This window comes from Taudactylus pleione, unplaced genomic scaffold (assembly GCF_031769625.1).
Source record: "Taudactylus pleione unplaced genomic scaffold, aTauple2 ptg000117l, whole genome shotgun sequence".
In the NCBI taxonomy this organism is placed as follows: domain Eukaryota; kingdom Metazoa; phylum Chordata; class Amphibia; order Anura; family Myobatrachidae; genus Taudactylus; species Taudactylus pleione.
Window position 1 is genome coordinate 6,699,721 of NW_028284519.1, and position 23,166 is coordinate 6,722,886.

General features: G+C 44.7%; 1 protein-coding gene across 4 annotated transcripts in view; it reads right to left on the bottom strand.

Moving 5' to 3' along the window:
* Positions 1-23,166, bottom strand: part of CHD9 (chromodomain helicase DNA binding protein 9) — a 262,211-nt gene that overhangs the window by 40,577 nt on the left and 198,468 nt on the right. For all 4 annotated transcript variants that reach the window (XM_088471863.1, XM_088471864.1, XM_088471865.1 and 1 more), the window contains exons 30-32: positions 18,480-18,682; positions 10,049-10,909; positions 211-371 (exon numbers count right to left, since the gene is read on the bottom strand). In XM_088471863.1, the coding sequence (XP_088327989.1) occupies positions 211-371; positions 10,049-10,909; positions 18,480-18,682 (1,225 nt within the window). The remainder of the gene's footprint in view (positions 1-210; positions 372-10,048; positions 10,910-18,479; positions 18,683-23,166) is intronic.

Consider the following 23,166-nt stretch of genomic DNA (forward strand, 5'->3'; position numbering starts at 1 on the left):
ATTTGTTTGTACGTCCTTTGGCTGTGAACAAAAAAAATCTGCGAGTCCAAGTACGACATACAGGGGATTTGTGTCTATTTGGGTTGAGCCCAAAATGTCAGAGTACTTTAACTTCTTTGTCTGATACATTACTAGCTAAATAGGGTATAAATAAGAACCTGAAAATAACGCACGTTAAAGAAGTAAAATAGTTTAATAGTCTTTAGTTACCTTTGGCCAATGAGCAGCAGCGAACAAATATCCCCCTTGTACAAGATAGTTCGAGTTAGGGGTGCCATTGTCTAGCTGGAAGCTGTCCTGAGTTTCGTCCTGTATGGTACTCATCGAGGCCACACTCTCTTCATCATAGGCCTTTACATGCGGCACTCGTTCTATTAGGATAACATAAAAACAGCATTGGTAATAAATTAAAACAATAGAAATTAAAAATAAGGTCTTAAAGTTGCATCACACATACATGTAGTGAAAAGCTCCTATTGTTCATACAGTACATGGGCAGTGCACTGACATCCATGACCTGAGAACAGTTACAATAGGCACTGACACAGCCACGGACCAGAGAACATGAAATAGAACACACGAAATAACACGATCATAGTGCTTCATCCATCAGGGCTCAGTAAGACAGCAGTCGCTCCACCTTCTGCCCTGTGGAAGCATCCCCCCTTCAAACCAGCAGTATCCTGAGAGCTACGGGAAGGACCGGACACTACAGCTACTACCCACAGCAGGAATCCTGGGTATCCCACAGTGTACAGAGGCTGATGTTTGGTCTGGACTCCGTGCTTCATGACAGCTGCCATCTGGTAGTTCAATCGAAATTTCCTTTGCTTGCAATTTTCTCCCCACGCTATATTTCTCCAGCGGTCCGCCCGGCAAAATTTCCCTGCCGCCCGGCACTAATGCAGCCGAAAGTTGAGCTGAACTGATGTTTCATATAGAAACATCAGTGCAGGGTGACTTATTGGCCATGTCACAGTGCAGCTCACTGCTTGGAGCATCCCCTGCCGGAAGGAGGATGTCGGCCACTCCCTCCACCTTGACCCACCCTAACTGAATGAGGATGCCAGCTGACCTCTCCACCTCGACGCTCCCTGCACTGGAGGGCAAGCATTGCAGCCTCACAGCCTCCTCCTCTCCTACCCTGTGCCCACAAAACAATATTTGAAATGCCAGGTGTGAAGGTGAACGATGGGCTGCTGCTTACCTGTGATAGGGTTCACCCCCCGGCTGCCTAAATAATACCGCCGGGCAAAACATTTGCTAGCATTGGAAGATATATATGGGATCCATCTGTTTTATATCTGATGTGCTGGAAATCTATTTATTCCTTGTGAGTGCAACTGTGTTTTATATATAACATTTTCAAAGAGCAAGATAATGCACTGGATTAGTGCCTTTTTATTCTTATTTTACGGAGGAAGTTTTCCCTGGAGGATCCATACTGCATGTATTGAAAGGAGAATACTCACCAAATTTCCCACAGTTGTGATACTGATTTATCTGTTAAGAACATTATAATTGGAGTTTGCTTCCTCCATCTGACATGCTGACATATTACAACGTATTCCGTCAGTAGAACACCATGAGGGCATATAAAGAAGTTACCCCAGCAACAAAGAAGCCAATATAGATTTAATATTGTAATGAGAAAGCTCTTCAAGCGCCTATATAGATGTTTCTTCTATTGTTTATTTGTATAATATGTACAGACAGTCCACATAAGTGACCGTGCTGATCCATGTCTAATGCTGGTCATACACTAGTGCGATTTCGGGACGATTTCCCGATTTTAGAGGCGTCGTACGATGAATCGTGTGGAAATAGTGTAGTATCCTATGATCAGATGTGCAGCCCATATTATCTATCGTAATCGTATGCAGCTCGTGCCATTTGTGCATGCAACCTGCGTCATTTCAGTGACATTTTGAAGAAGTGTGTATTCTTTCCCTCCTAAACTGCAGATCGATCGCATCGTGACATCGTATGTACATCGTGTGTCAATCGTGCGGCTGGGACTGCCAGGGGGTTCAAGGGAAATCGTAAGATGAATCTGATCTTAAGCTGGTCGTACTAGTGTATGGCCAACATTAAAGTAACGAATGCAAAGTGTTTAAAAAAAGAACAAGACAAAAAAACAAAGACAAATCGATTTGTGAACATTTGAAGTTGTTGTTCCACTGCTCCAATGTGTTATGAATAGGACCAGGAGTAATGTGGAACCAGGGGGAACATGCATCTCTGGCAGTCAGTGGACGGGCCCAGTAGGAGGGCGGCAGCAAAGCCAGCAGCAGTATCAGAGGAGCTTCTGAGCCACATGAACAGAGGAGACTTTTCCTTATAATGGAAGTTCCTGGGGCAAACACCCGATCCCTCACCCATGTCTACAATATTAAAAGTATGAATCAGGGCTAGGCAGATTTACTGGCAAGATAAGGAAATCAAGCTGGACTGGTTAAAGTGACAGGAGCTGTATTACCATCTGCAAACCAGTGTGTGCAAAAACTGTATCAAAAGGGCAGGAAAATCCTATGTACACGGTGTGAGCATGTGTAACATCACTACGTGTCACTAGTGTGTAACTATTGTTGACTTTCTATTCTACGAACAATGAGCCTGATTCAGAGTTGGGAATAGAGAGAGATAGCACTTAACTGTGTACCTGGACAAACCATGTTGCAATGCAAGGGGTGTAAATACATACATTTTTTTTGCATGTAGGGCAGTGGTTCCCAAACTGTGTGACTAGGCACCCTGGGGTGCCTTGGGACACTTGCAGAGGTGCCTCAGGGTGGTGGTCCAGTACCAAATCAAATTATTTATGATCAATGTAATGTAAATATGTGGACAAACAGAAGCACAAACCGGTCCACCACCACATCACTGACCCTAAGGATGACCGGTCAGCACAATTTACTTCACTTTACTACATTTTATTCTGAATTTCTCAATAACAAACTTTTGGCTTAGGGGTGCCGTGAAAACAATTCTGATGCACTAGGGCACCACGATTCCAAAATGTTTGGGAACCACTGATGTAGGGTAAATACTGGCTGCTTTTACATGTAGCCCACAAATACTGCACAGCTTTATTATTACTCTACAATTTAGATGTCAGTGTGGAAACACTCCTCCCAAATCTAAATCTCTCTGCACATTGTAAATCTGCCCCACCTGCAGTGCAGCATGGTTGCACCAAGATGATCAGTTGAGAGAGATCTCTCTCTCTATTCCCAACTGAGTCAGACCCAATGCATGCTTGCCTACTTTTGAAAACTAGTTTCAGGGAGATTGTCGGTGGCTGAGGGGGCGTGTCTTGTGCAGCCCTGGGGGCGTGTCTAGCTCCACCTATGGGCATGTCTTTTCATTTAGGGGCGTGTCCTGCAGTGGCAGATGAAAACTATAGTACTAACAGCAGCATACCACCAGAGCTAGTTTTTGTATGGGTATCATACTACCAAAGGCTGTATAGTCAAATATCATGTGTTAGTTGCGATGTGATTGATGGTTAAGATGTATTTGTATATAATATTATAGCATGGTTTCAATCAGGCTGAAAAATTAGTAATTGATAAATTGTTTAATCAAGCACGTACAATGTGCAAACTAGAGAGGTGCAGGGTGTGGTCATTGTGGTATGCAGGGCATGGAAATGCTGCCCCCTCTGAGCACTTTTAAAAAAACACTAATCATTGGAATCTATTGTTTGAGGCCATTTTATGGTCAATATCAGGCTTGCCTACCCTCCCTATATTAGCAGGAGGCTCCTGAAAGTACAGCTGCCTGTTAAAAAAAATAATATATAAATCATATATTGACTTGTTAACCATTAAATGTCCTTAGACAATAGTTGCCAATGATTAGGGCCAGCTGTATTTTTAGTTCCCTTATTGTGAAATATCATATATCCAGATTACAGTCACAGGCAACAACTGCACCCTGAAAGGGCACTCACTGACAGCTATCCATTTATTGGCTGTCAGTGAGTGCACTTTCAATGTGCAGTTATTGCCTGTGACAGTCAGCACCCCAACAGCTATAATATATATATATATATATATATATATATATATATATATATAAAGGAACAGGAATGAGCGGCACTCAGCAGACTGAATTATGTAATGAAATAAAAATCCTTTATTCCTACGGCGTTACGGGGCTATGCCCCCGTCTTCAGGGACAGACAGTATGACATACTGTCTGTCCCTGAAGACGGGGGCATAGCCCCGTAACGCCGTAGGAATAAAGGACTTTTATTTCATTACATAATTCAGTCTGCTGAGTGCCGCTAATTCCTGTTCCTTTATGCATTGGATGTGATCATCCTGAGAGGGCACCGCAGCACTACTGGATCTACCACTGAGTGCCGGGCATCATCTGCTTTTCATGTGTGTATATGTGCATATATATATATATATTATACACACTCATGACGCTTGTGACACAGGTCTCAATGGCCGCTTCTAATTATATTTTGTGAGACCATCACAGATCACACACCTGTCTCTGCACACAGTGCGGCGCTGCTGACTTGCCTCCGATCTGCCCGTTGCCACCGCCATCCAGTGGCGGATCTAGACTTTTCTTTTAGGGGGGCGGTTTAATAATAACCCTGACTCCTCCTCTTTTCTATCCTGGCACCACCCCTTTCTAGTCCCAACTCCTAACCTTTTAAAGCTGCTTTTTTTTTTTTAGTTTGATGATCACATGGATTATTCCAATTCTTATATTTCTTATTTGGGAGCACCTATGTATACAAACATTTGGTGTTAATTCTCATGTAACTCCAACACTACAACAGATGACAGCTTTTGCTTGGAATTCACACGTGTGTGCGCCCTCCATGCTCCCCCCTCAGTTAGTGCCAGAAGGTGCAGTACAGTACAAAGGTGAATGAAAGGTGCCGCCCAGTATTCCTGGAGACACACACAAAAAAAAAATATATATATATATATATATATATATATATATTTTTTCCTCAAAGGTGGCACTCCCATATATAGAAAATAATTCGCAGGTGCCCTCCAATTAAGGTCAGCCAAAGACGACCCCACAATTAAAAGTCCACACAGGCGGCACTCTGACATTCAAACAGCAGCACAGGAATATGTGATGAATATCACCGACGTTTCGGAGTGTTTATTCCAACCCCGTCATCAAGGTACAACAATGAAATATACACATAATACAAACGTTTATACTCACAGTACCCCACAAATGACGGGCCACCGAAATGACGGGCCACCGGTTGGTCACTGCCCCCAGAAGAAATAGCAAGCCGAATAAGCAAGCCGGTAAGCCGAATGGCTTACCGGTGTAACGCCATTCGTTCCCTAAGTGTTCTGTCGGTTTTATGACGTATATGAGCCCACATGGACAGGTAATAACATGTATGATAAACTTAGTCGTACATGCACACCCGGCCATCGGAATATGCTACTGACATAGATGACCAGGTGATGACGTCAGTACCATGTGCCGATGGCCGGGTGTGCAGTCCCGGCCCGCTTCAGTACGCCCTTTCACTGGGTGATAAAGGTAAGCTCCGATTTTGTGTTTTTATGTCCTGATGAAAATGTGATAAAACATTGAAGCGTTGACCTACAGAAGCCCTGTCCAGTGATGGATTTATTGTTTGGAGTGCCACACCTGTGACACACACAAACACATATATATATATAATTATAGCACACGCACATATTACATAGGGACATACATACACACCCACAACACTTACATAGGGACATACATACACACCCACACTTACATAGGGAGATACGTACACACCCACACATAGGGACAAACATACATAGGGACATACATACACACACCCACACATACACACACACACACAAACATACATAGGGACATACATACACACACCCACACATACACACACACACATACATAGGGACATACATACATACACACACACACACACATACATAGGGACATACATACATACACACACACACACACATACATAGGGACATACATACATACACACACACACACATACATAGGGACATACATACATACACACACACACACATAGGGACATACATACACACACACACATATACATAGGGACATACATACATACACACACACACATACATAGGGACATACATACATACACACACACACATACATAGGGACATACATACACACACACACATACATAGGGACATACATACATACACACACACATAGGGACATACATACATACACACACACATAGGGACATACATACATACACACACACACACACACATAGGGACATACATACATACACACACACACACACATAGGGACATACATACATACACACACACACATAGGGACATACATACATACACACACACACACACACATAGGGACATACATACATACACACACACACACACATAGGGACATACATACATACACACACACATAGGGACATACATACATACACACACACACACACACACACATAGGGACATACATACATACACACACACATAGGGACATACATACATACACACACACATACATAGGGACATACATACATACACACACACATACATAGGGACATACATACACACCCACACATACATAGGGACATACATACACACCCACACATACATAGGGACAAACATACATAGGGACATACATACACACACCCACACATACACACACACACACACACATACATAGGGACATACATACACACACACACATACATAGGGACATACATACATACACACACACACACATACATAGGGACATACATACATACACACACACACACACACACATACATAGGGACATGCATACATACACACACACACACACATACATAGGGACATACATACATACACACACACACACACACATAGGGACATACATACACACACATATACATAGGGACATACATACACACACACACACACATAGGGACATACATACATACACACACACACATACATAGGGACATACATACATACACACACACACATACATAGGGACATACATACATACACACACACACATACATAGGGACATACATACATACACACACACATAGGGACATACATACATACACACACACACACATAGGGACATACATACATACACACACACACACACACATAGGGACATACATACATACACACACACACACATAGGGACATACATACATACACACACACACACACATAGGGACATACATACATACACACACACACACACATAGGGACATACATACATACACACACACACACACATAGGGACATACATACATACACACACACATACATAGGGACATACATACATACACACACACATACATAGGGACATACATACACACCCACACATACATAGGGACATACATACACACCCACACATACATAGGGACAAACATACATAGGGACATACATACACACCCACACATACACACCCACACATACATAGGGACATACATACACACCCACACATACATAGGGACAAACATACATAGGGACATACATACACACCCACACATACATAGGGACATACATACATATACACCCACACTTATATAAATTTCATCATAAGACACACTTACTTTTGGATCCTATCCTGACATGCTGCAGCAGGTTGTTGATGGGGGCAGGGCTGAGTAGTTTCCATCATCAGGCTCCGCCCCCCACGGCATAATCCCGCGATTCGCGGGTCTCAGCCAGCAGCAGTACTCAGGCACCGGACATAGGAGAAGCAGAGTGGGAGGCTGGCCCATCAGCTAGCAGCAGCACTAGTCTGCCGAAACAGGAGGGGGAGCAGTAGCACTCAGGCCCCGGACACAGGAGCAGCAGAGCGGGAGGCGGGCCCATCAGCCAGCAGCACAGTCCCTGCACACAGGAGGGGAAGGAGCGGAGCGGGAGGCGGCCCATCAGCCAGTGCTAGTCTGCCGAAGCAGGAGGGGGAGCAGCAGCACTCAGGCCTCGGACAGAGGAGCAGCAGAGCGGGAGGCGGGCCCATCAGCCAGCACTCAGTCCGTGGACACAGGAGGGGGAGGAGCAGAGCGGGAGGCGGGCCCATCAGCCAGCACTAGTCCCCAGAGGAGGAGGGGGAGCAGCAGAGCAGGAGGCAGGCCCATCACCAACCAGTCACCGGCCTTTAAGTATCATGACGTTACGCGTTGTGACGTCATGACGTCCCCTCGGCTGACTCCGCCCCCCGACAGTCCGGTTCGCGCATGCGCAGTCTTAGGGGGATTAAGAAATCGGGAGTTTAGTTAATGTTTGCGAGGGAGCGGGAGGGTTTATTAAAAATCGGGAGGGTAGGCAACCCTGACCCAATGTCTTTGTTAAACATCCTATTTATGCAAGAGGCCTGTGACCTAAAGATAAAAACTACCACTCTTATAAGCCCTCCGGCTCTGCTGAGTTAAACTCTGTGTCGCAGGGGGTCAACATTTTCCTGGCTACCCTGCAGGTCTGCAAGTAAGGAGGAACCAACCACGGTGCAGGTGAAGGAGCCTGGTAGTGGCAGAAACTGCTGCAAAACAGATTCCATATATACTTACATATTTTACCTAAGGGTAGGCAACCTGTCACACTCCACGTGTGCCCTGATAGCAACATTGTGGCAGGGCATGCTGGGATGTGTAGTTCCTCATCAGCTAGAGTGCCATACGTTGCCTGCCCCTGTAATAGACCACAGCAGGAAAAGCCTTATAAAGGTCTCCTCTGTAGTACTCTTGCTCTTGGGACATGTCATAGTAATGTCACTCTATTCAGCTCACAACAGACCCTTCTGACTATAAATGACAATGGGTTACAAAATCCACAGGATGACCTCGTCATAAGCTGCAGTATAGAATATTTTGCCTAATGCAAAGCAGCAGTATGAGGGGTGCAGTGTTCCCAAACTTTACTTAATGCTGCACTATTAATAATATTACACAGGTCAAATTTAAAAGCAGTCATAAAAGTTACAACAATGTTATTTACTATTCAGATAAATATTAACTTATGATTATTAAAAAGAAAATGATAGATGGAGAATTACACACACCCTACAGATGCACACTTTAAGCACTAAGATGTTTAAATATTTGCTACACCCTGCAATAACACAGGTTTTTATAAACTCACTTACTGAATAAATATGAGCTTCTTAATGCACACATTGCTCAAACTGTGGGTGTCCATCTAGATCTACAAGGTGGGAGCCTACACAATCAATTCATAATTTTACAAGGTGAGACTTGTATTAAGTAGCGACAATGAAAAACAAAGGTATATTGGTAGGAGCCATTGAGCCGTTCTCGTAGTTGAACGACTAATTGCTACTGGGTATGAGCAAACATTTCTGAACACCCCCTATGGCGCACGTCTTACACAGTGTACGCACAAAGGTGCTGTTGTGACCGGCATAGACGATATCAGAAAGTGATGGGCGTTCCTGGGTGGAGGCTGGTAGTGCACACAAAAATGGTTCATTCAGTGCTGCTGGCGTGTAAATGGAAGTGGCTGAGTTTTCAGACACACAGCCGCAGGCATAGGAGTCCGTGGTCAGACGGAGAAACTGCTCCTGAAAGTTTCAATGGTGCGACCGATGGTGGTGTATAAAGACACGCCAATCTGTATTACAGTGTGCACAAGCGCTAAAAGTAGGCATCTCAGTCCTTGCACATGTGTACACAAAGGAAGGAGTTTGTAGTGCATTTGCATAAAGTCGCAGACGGGATATCGTCAATAGACGCTGCTGCGTGCGTCTCAGATCAGGCCCATTACGTTCCGATTAAAAGAGGTCACCTTGACATGGTAGACTGGCAAAAAATGGTCTCTCTCTTACTTTAAAAGATAAAGTCTGATGCTAGAGCCAACATAATAATACACAGAATATATTAGATGGCACTCTATTTCCTTGTAGCAGCAACGTTTCCAGACCTACAGTATCCAGCTTCTTTTTCAAGCAATATAAGCCATGACATTGTACAACTATTCATATGTCAATACAATACACCTTCTACATAATAGTGGTATCATTATATTTGAGCAAGGGATATCATACATACCGCATTTCTGCACATCCCCATCACTGTCACTGTCCTCAGATGAAGATGACGAGGATGAAGAGGAGGAGGAAGACGATGAGGAGGATGAACATGAAGAGGAAGAAGAGGAGGAAGAGCTGGATCCTGAGCGTGAGCAAGAGGAGGAGGAAGATGAGGAAGAGGAAGATCGGGATGAACACGACGATCGGTTTGAGCCAGAATCAGAGTCTGAACTGGAGGCTGACCCTCGCTTGCCGACTCTCTGCTTCTTGGAAGTCAGATGAGGGGTTAGCGGCTCAGTCCTTGCTGCGACCATGCGCCTGTTTGTCTCCGACTTAATGGTTGACTTGTGTTCTCCAGTGTGAGGCAATGGGCCATTGATGAGACTTACTTCCTCTACTTTAATTTTTACAGGTTCTTCCTTAAGTGAAGACGTCTCGTCCTTTAGAGTATCTTCTCTAACTCTGACCTCATCATTTGGGCTCCCTTTTATATCCTGCGTCCTTGATTGAGGAGTAAGAGGAGATGCTAGCAATAGCATCTGGTTTGATTGGGCTAAAAGCGGAGCTGAGGAAGTCCCTTTATTCTGGTTATAATTCCTCTGAGACACCATAAAGGAAAGTTCTGGATCGCGCAGAATGTTATAGTCTGTTCTGCTCACGCCGTGTTTAGCAGCTCCAATTAACAAATCTCTATCATGGTTGCCACATTCCCACCACACTGGTAAATCAGGGTTAGGCTGGCAAAGCTTTAAGCGCTCTAACAGCTGTGGGTGGCGGATAGCCTGTTCGCGCACCTTCCTCAGAAGCTCAATACGGTACAGCGTTCTAGAGGCCCGCTCTTCTGTGATTGGCTGGATAGAGATGGGTGACTCCGCTAAGTCTGAAAGACAAAATACTGATGTCAATCATGTGCGTTCCAAAACAGAGAGCTATGGCAGGACATTCCATGAAAGCATGTTTAAAAATGTATAATAGCAACCATTTACATAAGTTGCACATCAAACATCTGAGCCACCTTATGCGGTCTCAGAATGTTCATCTCACCTTATGGGGCCCAAACATACTGTATGTGACTGACTGCCATAAATCCCTGACACCTGGGTCTAGGCATTGGGGATTTCCCTAATTTGCCGATCCAGACAAAAAAAATTATAGAGTCTAGCAACCTTTACTATTAGGGCTGCTGTAAACAAGTCCCCCACATGGGAATTAGAGAGCAGAGTGGAGGACCCCTTTGCTAAAAATTCAAATTAGCTTTAGCTGCCCCCTGCAGGCCCCAGGGAGAAAAGCTCAATCGATGAGCTCAAGAGACATCAGCCTGTGGTAGCAGCGAGATTGCTGCTCAGAAATGACTACCATCTCTCTGTTGACAATTTTGGATTGGAGGGGGGGGGGCTATAGGGATCCTGGAAGGTACTTTGACAGGAAGATTTAGTTTAATTTCCACTAGGTTCAAACTTCGTGGCACTAAGGTGGACAGACATGTGCAATATGAATTATTCATCCTGGACTGGTTAAAGGGACAGAGGTCTAGATTACCATGCTTCCCATCTGTTTGTGCAAAAACAGGATTTTGGTACTTACCGATAAATCCCTTTCTCCGATTCCACAGGGGACACTGGAGTTCAAGACAGTGGGGTATAGACGGTGGTAGAGTAGAGCCTGGCACTTTAAATTAGAAGTGTGACTGGCTCCTCCCCCTCTATGCCCCATCAGCCCCAGTTTAAGAACTGAGCCCGAGAGGAGACGGAGGACAATAGGAAGACAAGGAGGAGAAAGTCCACAGAACTGAATAAGACCGATGGAAGGAGAACAGAGGAACCCACTGCAGGGAACACATGCAGTCACACAACCTTATAAGGAACCAACCAAAACGGCAGGTACGCAGCGCTGGGCGGGCGTCCAGTGTCCCCTGTGGAATCGGAGAAAGGGATTTATCGGTAAGTACCAAAATCCTGTTTTCTCCTTCATCCACTAGGGGACACTGGAGTTCAAGACAGTGGGGACGTCCCAAAGCCAACCTCCCGGGTGGGAAGCGCGGAGAACTGGCCGACCCCTTGGCCAAACCTAAACAGGGACCGCCAAGAACCGTAGGCCCAAAGAAAAGGCAAGGGCTGAGGATCAAGTGTCATAGAGCACAAAAGACAATCAAAATTCCATCACTGAACAGCCATAGAAATTCCACAACATACAGCATAGGTGGAAAGGTACAGAACGGCTAGCAAGGCAACGACCGCAGATGAGAAGCTACAGAACACTGTAATCTCAGCTGAAACAGACCAAACCAGACTGTTGGTAGCAGAGATCTCCAACCAGAATCCATTGGAGAAGGTCAATAACACGAGAAGAACTCGAGAAAATCCCAATGTAGAGTCGAAAACAGGAAGATGCCACAGTCGCAGACAGAATAGTCCCAGCACTGCCGGACATAAACAAATCATACAGATACGGATAAAGATATCGACACTGATGCAACAGCCACCAAGGGAGAGCGAGCTACCCATATTGTGAAGCATCCCATATAGCAAGGTTAGAGCACTAGGAGAACCATGAAAGTACCCGACAGGAACCTGTCAGAGTAATGAAAGTATCAACAGATACTGAACAGGAAAGCCAACCAGTGTACCTACAGCACCTGGTATTCCCAGGTGGTCTCCCATCCAAGTACTAACCAGGCCCAACACAGCATAGCTTCCAATATGATGTGTGGAGTGGCTGTAGTTTTTGCGTCAGGCATGGAACATAGTGAATGTCACACTTCCACGTAATATGTGCATTAGCCCATAGATGCACCCTAGGCCAGACCAAAGTGATTCTAATAGAATAGTGTCACTGATTGCTATGTAGGAACTATGAACCTACACGCCCGTATAAGCTCGAAAAAGTGTAGAGCCAACAGATATGAACAGGTGCCATAAAGGAGTACATTGGCTGCTAGGACAGCAGCTAGGGTGCAGAAGAGAATAATGACTATGTAATGTTAGGTTGCATGGAATAGGAGCATCTTCCGAGACCTTACCTGTGAGCAACCAGAAGCCTTCTGGATGCTACATAGAATGTCACTGACCTTTTCCATCCCACAGCAACCTGCCTCAACTTTGAGAGTGGCTTTGTTGGGCAAGAACCCATGCTCAACAGCACTAACTGCAGTCTGGAGATGTTAGAAAATATTGTAGAAACTAGTAGAATGTTAGTGGAGACATGAAGGTCATCAACAGGACCACATTCTATACCTGAGCTTGTTCCATTAGGGATGTGTATCCATATAGAGATTATACATATACCCCAAAACCGGTCTACTAGTGTATCATTACAATAACACTTATAATGATGAAGTACTTATAAGCCAAGAGGCAGAATTAAGGTATTAACTAAAACCCTGTACCAGTCAAGGAACACATGGAAATATCACCTATTAGATTATGGATCCCTACCAGTGACCCCTGACATCATAGTAGTCACAACAAGAGTGATATGGAAAACAAACATTTTACTTTATGCCCATCATCTAATATAACCCAGGCCTGACCCTGCCTATATCAGCAGGAGGCCCCAGTCCTTCAGGCATAGGAGCAGCAACTCTGTTGTAATTTAACCACTTAAGCCCTGAGGATGGAATAGAACTTGGATTCTCCATTCTCCGATAGGAAACGTATCTAGAGGCCACTGTAGAGATTCTGATTTCTGAGATAGCTTGTGCCGTATGCGACAAGTCAATAATATGGAATACCGCAAAGGGTACCGTGCATCAGTTTTTCCATGAAGGGGATATATCGTCAGTCCCCAGTTAGGGATTATAAACCGGACTTCCCAATGATTAGGAAATATTCATACAAGGAATGGGAAAAAATCAGCATATAATCTATATATATATATATATATCTATATATATATATATATATATATATATAGATATATATATATATACACATCATACCATATACGCACACACGTACACACAGACACCTACATAGGTGCATGGGAAGTCAATCTCTTTGAAAAGAAGAGTTAGTACTAAGTTGACTTGGCAGACTCCTGCACCAGGAGATTAGCATGCTTATATAGTACTTAGACACTGCATTTTAGTGTCTTGTAATATTGTGCACTAGTCCTGAAAGTACTTACCGGGCACTGCCAAGTGCGCCCCAAGTAATTAATAATATGTCCCAGGAAAAGTGGGGCTGTAGACATTGACTGACGTGAACAATTATATATTAGATATTGTCCAAGGTCGCAATGCGATAGCCCAAGACCTAATTGTTGTGAGGCAGAATGCCTCTAGAACATCCTGAGCTGAACCTAGACACCTAGTGTCCCAGGAGCATCTATGTAAGTACATAGATAAACTAACAAGGCGGCCACAGGACATGAATAGGGTCCCTTATAGAAGTGACTCTAGTCTATAAAGCCACCTAAATTGGATAGTATATATATAAGTATATATATATATATATATATATATATATATATATATACACACACATATATATACACACACACATACATACATATACACATATATTCAATATATATATATCCTTAGGGATAGTGTAAAGTGGAGTTATTATACGTAGCAAACTACCGCATCAGGAGAGTCCTTTCAATCTCAGCATCTTTCCTTATAAATATGCTAGGTATCAGACATAAAACCGATACGAACAGATCCTACCCTCGCCTTTAGGGTAAGAAAAAGAAGCTATATATAAGCATATCTATATATACACACACATACATACATATATATATATATATATATATATACACATACATACCCATATACCAGATTAATAGGTGACGAGCATACTTTAAGTAGAATATGAGCTGACGCAAAGGTCCTTGAGCCCAGGTACGAGGTCACTCCAGACTAGTATATGTTCTAAACCAGAGTTTAGTATAAAATACAAATATATATATATATTATACCACACACACACCGCTACGGCGTAGGGGGGCAAGAATTATTATTATTTTTTTTTATTAGCGTGCTGTCCCAGACTGGTTTAGATCCTGGGAAACTCCTGCCAGTGGTGTACTCGCCTTATCAGGTGAGCCATTCAAGCTCTAGTTGAACCTACTTTGGAGGCTTTCCCCAATGTAGGACTAAGGCACGGGCCACCATGCCAGTCTGCGTTAGTTTATGCAAATAACAAACAAGTTAGGTATTTTTAACCCAACCCACTATGAGGCCAGCGAGACTATGTATAATAAAAAACAGGGCCTCAACCAGTCGCTGGTGAAAACCTCCCACCTGATCAGTATTCAGAAGTGTATGAGGCAGCACTAACAAACCTTCACCCGGCACTGTGTGTACGCAGTGCTGCTGAGGACTCTTGTAATAGAGGAATGGCAGCGTCCCCACATGGGGAGCTTAGCTTCCAAGATCAGACGAGATCGGGCACCATGTGCCTAGTGCTGCCTTCTGTATAGTGGAGAGCAGGAGCTGTCATAGCTAACTGTAGCCGCCTGCGCTTATAAGGAGCCTGGATGCGCAAAGGCTGGTATCCATCCCCAAGACAGTGGGATGTGGTGGCCCCCACCTATCAGCACTATGCATTATGCCAGCAGAGTCACTGGCCAGATGCTGCTTTAGGTAGCCGACTGCTCCTAGGACGTCCGGAGTGACACTCACAATCCAGGAGATCATGATGTGCCATGCACGGCACAAGAAACTGTTACATTTTTACTGTGCTGACCTCTTAGGAACAGGACTTTACAAAATGCGGAGCCGCACTGTAACTCCTCGCTACGGCCCTCTTAGTTATGGGAGCAGTGGGATGCCGCGGTCTTCTCATTAAGAGACCGATGAGAAGGACCACGCCCGGGGGTCGGCATATGTCTGCTAAGCCTATGCCCATCTTGTTGTTACAGCCACAACAGAGCGACTGGCAGCCTGCCTATAGAGACAGCGCTTAGTGCGGGTCTCGAACCCGGATCCCAGGCGGGCTATTTTACGGCACACTCCACTGTGCCGGTCTTATTGGCTGCCCGCCTTACAGACTCCAGAAAGCTTTTAAGCGCTAGCCTCTGCAAACCGGCGTGGTATGTGAGCTCTCTATTGGCTGACATCTCGTGGGCACAGCGCGGCAGAAGAGGGGAGAACCCGACTCAAAAGGCGCCGAGATATATATATATATATATATATATATATATATATATATATATATATAGATAGATAGGACCCGCCATTACTCTGGAATGGGCGGCAGGTTTAGCCACTATGGCCGCCGGTAAACTCCGTCCCCGCTAGCACTGGTGTTTTTTTTTTTTTTTTTAACCGGGATCTTACTGCTCCAACTGGCGCTGCACCTACTGAGACAGCGCCAGTGTAGACCATTGGAGTAGCGGGTCGCAGCAGTCTCCCTCCCTGTGTTTCTTATAGAGGAGGGAGGAGCAGGCATATTAGTAACGCTGCGCATTACTCTGCTGTAGAGGGGCCCGCGCTCCATCCCCTCCTTAAACAGGAGGGGGGACCAACAGCCGAGAGCGCTGTAATGAACAGCCGCGCTCTGCAGCGGCTCTGAGCCTAAGCCAGCGTGGTGCTCTTTGACAGTGCAGCAAGCCGTCTAACTGTGGGGGGAGGGGCGGGAGACCTGGTGCAGCCGGTCTTCATTACTCTCCCGAGCGGGGATGAGTCAGCGCTTGCTGCGCGACTCTCTTACAAAAGAGGGAGCAGAAACCCCCTGTGTTAGAACTGACTGCCAGCTATGCTCCGGCAGTGTCCACTATAAATGGCGGGCTGCTGAGTGCGCTTAGCGGCTGTTGTACAGAGCCACCCTTACCACAGTGAGCCACTGCTGCAGTGCCTAGCACTGAGAGGGAGAGCCCGTACCAGTGGCGCCGCTGTGCAGGACGCGCCATTATTAGCTCCACCCCCGCTAGCTCCGGTGTTTTAACCGGGAATTATGTCCCCAGGCCCGACGTGGGAAGTTGGGGGGGGATAGCGGGGGGAGGTTTTAGCAGCGCCGCTAACAGTGACAGCTAGCGGCATGTCACTGAGCCCAGCTCTAACGTCCACTGCTCCTGCTAATCAGGAGCAGTGGTCATACTTACAACTGCTGCGGCCGGGATGCTGGGCTGAGGGGGCGGCGAGGAACCCGGACACATGCCGGTGTCAGCAGTGGCGGGTCCTCGCAGGGTCCGATGACTCCCTCTTGCTGTGCCCCCTCCTCAGGGTCACCGGACACAGGCTGCAGTAGCCGTGTGGTGCCCTTCCCGGCGGCTCCCACGTAGCAGGCAGATTGCCACAGTAAGCAGCCTGCCTGTCCTCAATGCTTGTAAAAACTCTTAATTAAAATTATATGAAAAGGCTGGAGACAGCCTAATGTGCGACCGGCTCTCTCGGGCACATTCTAAAAACTGGGGCTGATGGGGCATAGAGGGGGAGGAGCCAGTCACACTTCTAAATTAAAGTGCCAGGCTCTACTCTACCATTGTCTATACCCCACTGTCTTGAACTCCAGTGTCCCCTAGTGGATGAAGGAGAAAACGCAATTATATGGTGCAAAGCCACATCTAGTGAGTGTGTTCATCCTTTATCTTCAAGGTTTTATGTTCAACAGCATTTTAGGTGTCACTTCTAAAGACCCTGCTCTATTCCTGCAAGACACCTATAATAGCTGTATTCATGTGACCTACAGATTAGAGCTAAAACTCTCTACCCCCCAACTGTCCTTTGTTGAACCGAGCATCCTAATATAACAATCAGCAGTCTTCATTAAATGTCAGGAGGTTCCAGAAACAGTTACCAAAGTAGTGCTGCAGCAGATACAGACTACCCAGAATCAAGTGGTTATAGGTGCTAGTTAAGGAGCCTAGTGATGGCATTAACTATTCTCTTGCAACCTGTGGCACCACAGTGGTGGTGCCACAAGCATCTGGTGGCAAAGGTGCACCCATGAAAGTGAACAGTAACTGTGGATTAATGACTATACGAGAAACCACAAGACAATCTTATCAGAATTCCATTTATTAGTACTTTGGGATCCCCATCTTTTGCTGTAGCTATCAGGATCCTGGCATACAAATGATGGAGGTTCTCCCACCAAAGTACTAATATTGGGAAGGGAGAGGTGTAGTAGAAATCATATATAGGGGTCAATTCAATTAGTTGTGAGGAAATATGCTGCACTTATGGATACCTCAGGACTCGCATCATTTTGCTTGCAGCCCCATAGGGTTGCATACAAAACATCACAAGTCCAGGGCGAGATCGGGCCCCTCGTGGCTAAAAAGAAAAATGTACCCAATGAAGTGTAAAACACTTATAAGATAACGTTGTTGAACACTGTATATCTAAAATGATATATAGGCAAATTCTAAAAGAATGTTAGTCCAAAATGCTGTAATAATAAAACAGGAAACAAAGGTTGCTGATGGCGGTATTTAGATATAAATGTGACTGAGGAAAGGTTTGACCAATGATTTAGAGAATATTTCCAATCAATACAAACCTTCTTTAGAAGGCAGCCGACACACCCTCCGGCACATTGCTATAAAGGCATAGAGGTACTTCTCAAGGCTCTCGTCTGTTTTCTTATGTAGCCTCGCCATTGCTCGAAACTTGGTCCAATCAAACTGCCCTCTCCCCGGATCGAACACTACTCCAAATGTGGAGACTACTCTGTAAAAGTCAGCTTCCTCTCTTCGGGTCCACCTAGAACCAGAGATGACACAGAATTGATGCACATACATAAATGCACACACATAAATATACATATGCAATGATATGGGTGGGAAACACGGAGAGGGCAATTCTGCCTTTCAAAAATTAGAGTTATGGTAGACTTGCCTAGATAACTATTTTCTTTTTTTGTAATCATATAATTTGGGGTGTCAATACCAGAGAAACAGCAAAGAAAAAAAGCAAATTTCAATCCCCAAGGAGGATTAAGGAATGAAATAAACAGTAAATAGTCATCAAACAAACAGATAGACAACAGGTATTAACAATATACTGACATTGAAATTGAACTTTTCTTTTTTTTTCCCCATCTTCCCTTTTTTTCTGCAAAACCTTAACAAAATAATAAGAAGAAAAGCGAAAAAGAAAAAAAAACAAACAAAAACAAAACAATATTAAATAAATAAAAAAGTACAAATTAAAGGTTTGGAAATTATGTAGAGAGGAAAGTTAGGGAAGAGAAAAAAGAAAAAGAAAAAAAAATCAAGGAGCGGAGAGGGAAAGAGCGAGCTGGGGGAATAGAATAAAAAGTTGGAGGAAGAGGTACAGAGGAATAGAGGAGAGAAAGAAGAAAAAGAGAGCAGAAGGCAGATAATTATGAGGAACCAGGAGGGGTCACACCATGGAAACCGTACCAGGGGGACCAGATGGCGTTAAACTTGTCCACCGTGTTGTGTTGGAGACTCGTGATGTATTCCATTTTGGCCACAAACCAGACGCGGTTGAGAAACTGTTGACGAGTGGGAGGGAGTGATTGTTTCCAAGAAATAGCAATCTGATATTTGGCGGCACAGGAGATGTGTAGGCCCAACTTATTCTCATAATTGGATAGTTGGCAAACCGGGGCACACAGGAGCAACGAAGCAGCAGAAAGAGTGAGAGCATGAGGAATCATTGACGATATAGTAGATTGGACCATGGACCAGTAAGGGGCAATGTATGGACAGGACCACCAAATATGGTAGAAGGAGCTGACCTGTCCACATTGTCTCCAGCAAAGGTTGGAAGAGTTAGGGTATATTTGGTGAAGACGCTCCGGGACAAGGTACCAGCGAGTGTATACCTTATAAGAGTTTTCCTTAATGGAGACACTAATTGAGCATTTCGATATATTAAGGCGTATAGCCTCCCAAGTGTCTTCTCCCAAAGAGGTACCAATGTCCATCTCCCAACAACGCTCATGGGTCTCTAGGGGTGGGAAATCCTGATCTAGTATAGAATGATAGATCTGAGAGATTAAGCCCTTTTCCGTGGATCTATAACTACAAAGGCGTTCCATAGCCGTGGGGTTTCGTATTAGGGTCTAGCGAAGAAAGGGAAGAGTAGACAAAGTGACTGATCTGAAGATATTGGTAGAAACAGGACTGCGGTAAAGAATGTATCTCCCGCATCTCTGTAAAAGATTGGGGGGCAAAATTTCCCAGGATGTGGTGAAAGCGGGTGATGCCCGCTGCCGACCATGTAGAGATCATGAGGGGCGAATGGCCAGGGAGAAAAGAAGTATGAAACCAAAGAGGTGTCTGAGGCGAGGGGTGAGTAGACAGAGAGAACTTAGTATCGAGAGAGTCCCATACAGATAAAGTAAGAGTAACTGATGGGACCAACGAGATAGAGAGAGGTCTAAGTTTTCTGGGGAGCCACGCTAGGTTTGAGACTGATGGGGTTTTGGTGAGTGCAGATTCAAGGTCAACCCATCGTTTGGTTCCCTTAGGAGAGTGCCAGGTGACTAGTTGACTAAGTCTAGAGGCTTGGTAGTATTTGGATAACGAGGGGAGACCTAGGCCGCCAGCTGAGGTGGTCTTGAAAAGGATTGCTCTACATATACGAGGTCTTCTCTGGTTCCAAATAAATTTACCATAACTTGCCTGTAAAGAAGATAGAACGCGGGAAGGGACTGCCACATGAAGGGTTTGGAAAAGGTAGGGGAGTTTGGGAAGGACATTCATTTTAATCACGGCTATACGGCCTATCCAAGAGATAAATAAAGAGCGCCAATGAGAGAGGTCTTGTTCTATGGCCTTAAACAGAGAAAGATAGTTTGCCTTGTAGAGACCATGATAAGATTTTGTCAGATTGACACCTAGATATTTAATAGATTCCGAGCGCCAGTTGAAATTGAAATTGAGACAGAGGAGATCTAGAGATGACCTCGGGATATGGAGGGGCAAAGCTTCCGATTTTTCGTTGTTGATTTTATAACTGGAAAATTGTCCATAAACGGAGATTTCTTGGAACAGATTTGGGAGGGAAATCAAGGGATTGGTAAGAGTAAGCAGGACATCGTCGGCAAATAGAGAAATTTTATAAGAGGAGTCCCCTACATGAATACCGGAAATATCTGGATTCCCTCGGATCTTACCAGCCAGGGGTTCAATAATTAGAGCGAAGATCAGCGGGGAGAGTGGACAGCCCTGTCTAGTGCCATTTGAGATAGGGAAGGAGTCAGAAAGAAGACCTCCTGCAAGAACCGAAGTGGATGGATTGTGATAAAGGGCCCTAATGGCCTGGAGGAATCTACCCTGAAAACCGAAGCCAAGGAGAGTATTAATCATAAAGGGCCAAGAGACCCTATCAAAGGCCTTTTTCGGCATCCAGAACAAGAAGGAGAGAGGGAAGATTAATAGAGTTTACGTGGTGTATAAGGTCTACTGTACGCCTAGTGTTATCAAGGGCTTGGCGGGAGGGGACAAAGCCTACCTGGTCCGGGTGGATAAGAGAAGAGAGGATGGGTTTTAGTCTATTTGCCAGAATTTTGGCAAAAAGTTTGAGGTCCGTATTTAAAAGGGAAATTGGTCGATAGTTCGTTACCAAATGAGGGTCCTTACCCGGTTTCGGGATAACTGTTATTTTAGCCCTCAGTGGGAAAAAAGTTACCTTCAAAAATTTGATTAAAAGAGTTTGTGAGATGGGGGATTAGAGAGCTCTGCAATGTTTTATAGTAAGAAAAGGGGAGACCGTCCGGACCAGGTGCCTTCGAAGGTTTCTGATGTTTAAGCGCAAAGGAAACCTCTTCCTCAGTTATAGGGAGGTTAAGTGATTCAGAGGTGGAAGCATCAATGTGGGGTAGATCACAAGAGGTCAAGTAGTCATTAATGGAAATAGGGAGGGGGGGTGGAGACGGATTGTGGTCCGTAAGGTTATAAAGATAAGAATAATAATCTTTAAAGATAGAGTTGATTTTAGAGGGGCTGTATTGTAGAGATCCAGAATGATCCTTAAGCGCAGGAATCGCCTTAGCCACCTTGCGAGCCTTTAGACGATTGGCAAGGAGAGTGTCCGCCTTATGGTGCATACACACGATCAGATTTTTTCTTCAGATATGGACGATAACGATTTAAAAATCGTTCAGTCGTTCATATCTGATGGAAAATCGTTCATATCTGACATGCCTGAACGATGGACGATCAACGATGCGCGTTCCCGTTTGTCAGATAACGATATCTGACATCTGATGGGTTTGCAGTCAGACTTGGACGATTCCATTCATTTTAATGCAGTCAAAAATCGTTCAATCGTTCAAATCGTTTAATCGTTCATCTGACAAATCTGACAAGTCTGACAAATCTGACCGTGTGTACGCTCCATTATTGCTCTTTTCGTAGAACCGCTGATTCAACCATCTAAGAAATTTTTCAATTTTTTCAGAGAGAGTGGAGTTAAGGGCAGATTTTGCAGTGGTGAGTTGTTTGTAGAGAGCCTCAGTGGGCGTGCGCTTATGGAGAGACTCCAAACAGTGAACCTGATCTGTGAGAGATCGAAGAAGATGCTTGTGTTCTTTATTTCTGTGAGAAGCAAAGCTGATGATGTGCCCACGAAGGACAGATTTGTGAGCCTCCCACTCCATGGGAGAACATCCGAAGCCGGAGACATTAAGAGCAAAGTAATCCTTTAAAACATCTGTAATTTTAGTTTGGAAATGAGGGATTTTAAGAAGGGTCTCATTTAACCGCCAGGTGGGCCTGGTGACCAGGGTGTCTGAGAGATCGAGGGAGGAAGTAACGATAGAGTGATCAGACCAGGAATTAGGAATGATACTCGCATCTATAAGGTGTTTGGAGATGGGGAGACTACATAAAATAAAATCAATTCTGGAGTAAGTACGATGGGGATTGGAATAGAATGTGTAGTCCTTAAAAGAGGGATTGAGGGAACGCCACGTGTCAAAAAGACCAGCCGTTTTCATATGTTTATTGAGAATTTTAGATATGGGACAAGTAGAGGGACGGGTCCTAGAAAAAGACTTATCCATGGTCGGATCCAAAACAGAGTTAAAGTCACCACCAAGGATCAAGTGGCCAGTACGACGTTTATGCAATATTTAAAAAAATTAATTAAAGAAACGACATTGGCCTACATTAGGGGCATATACCGCGGCGATAGTCACCTCTGTGTGTCCAAGCCTGCCAGTGAGAATAATGTATCGACCATCTGCATCAGTGTAAACAGAGTCTTGAGGA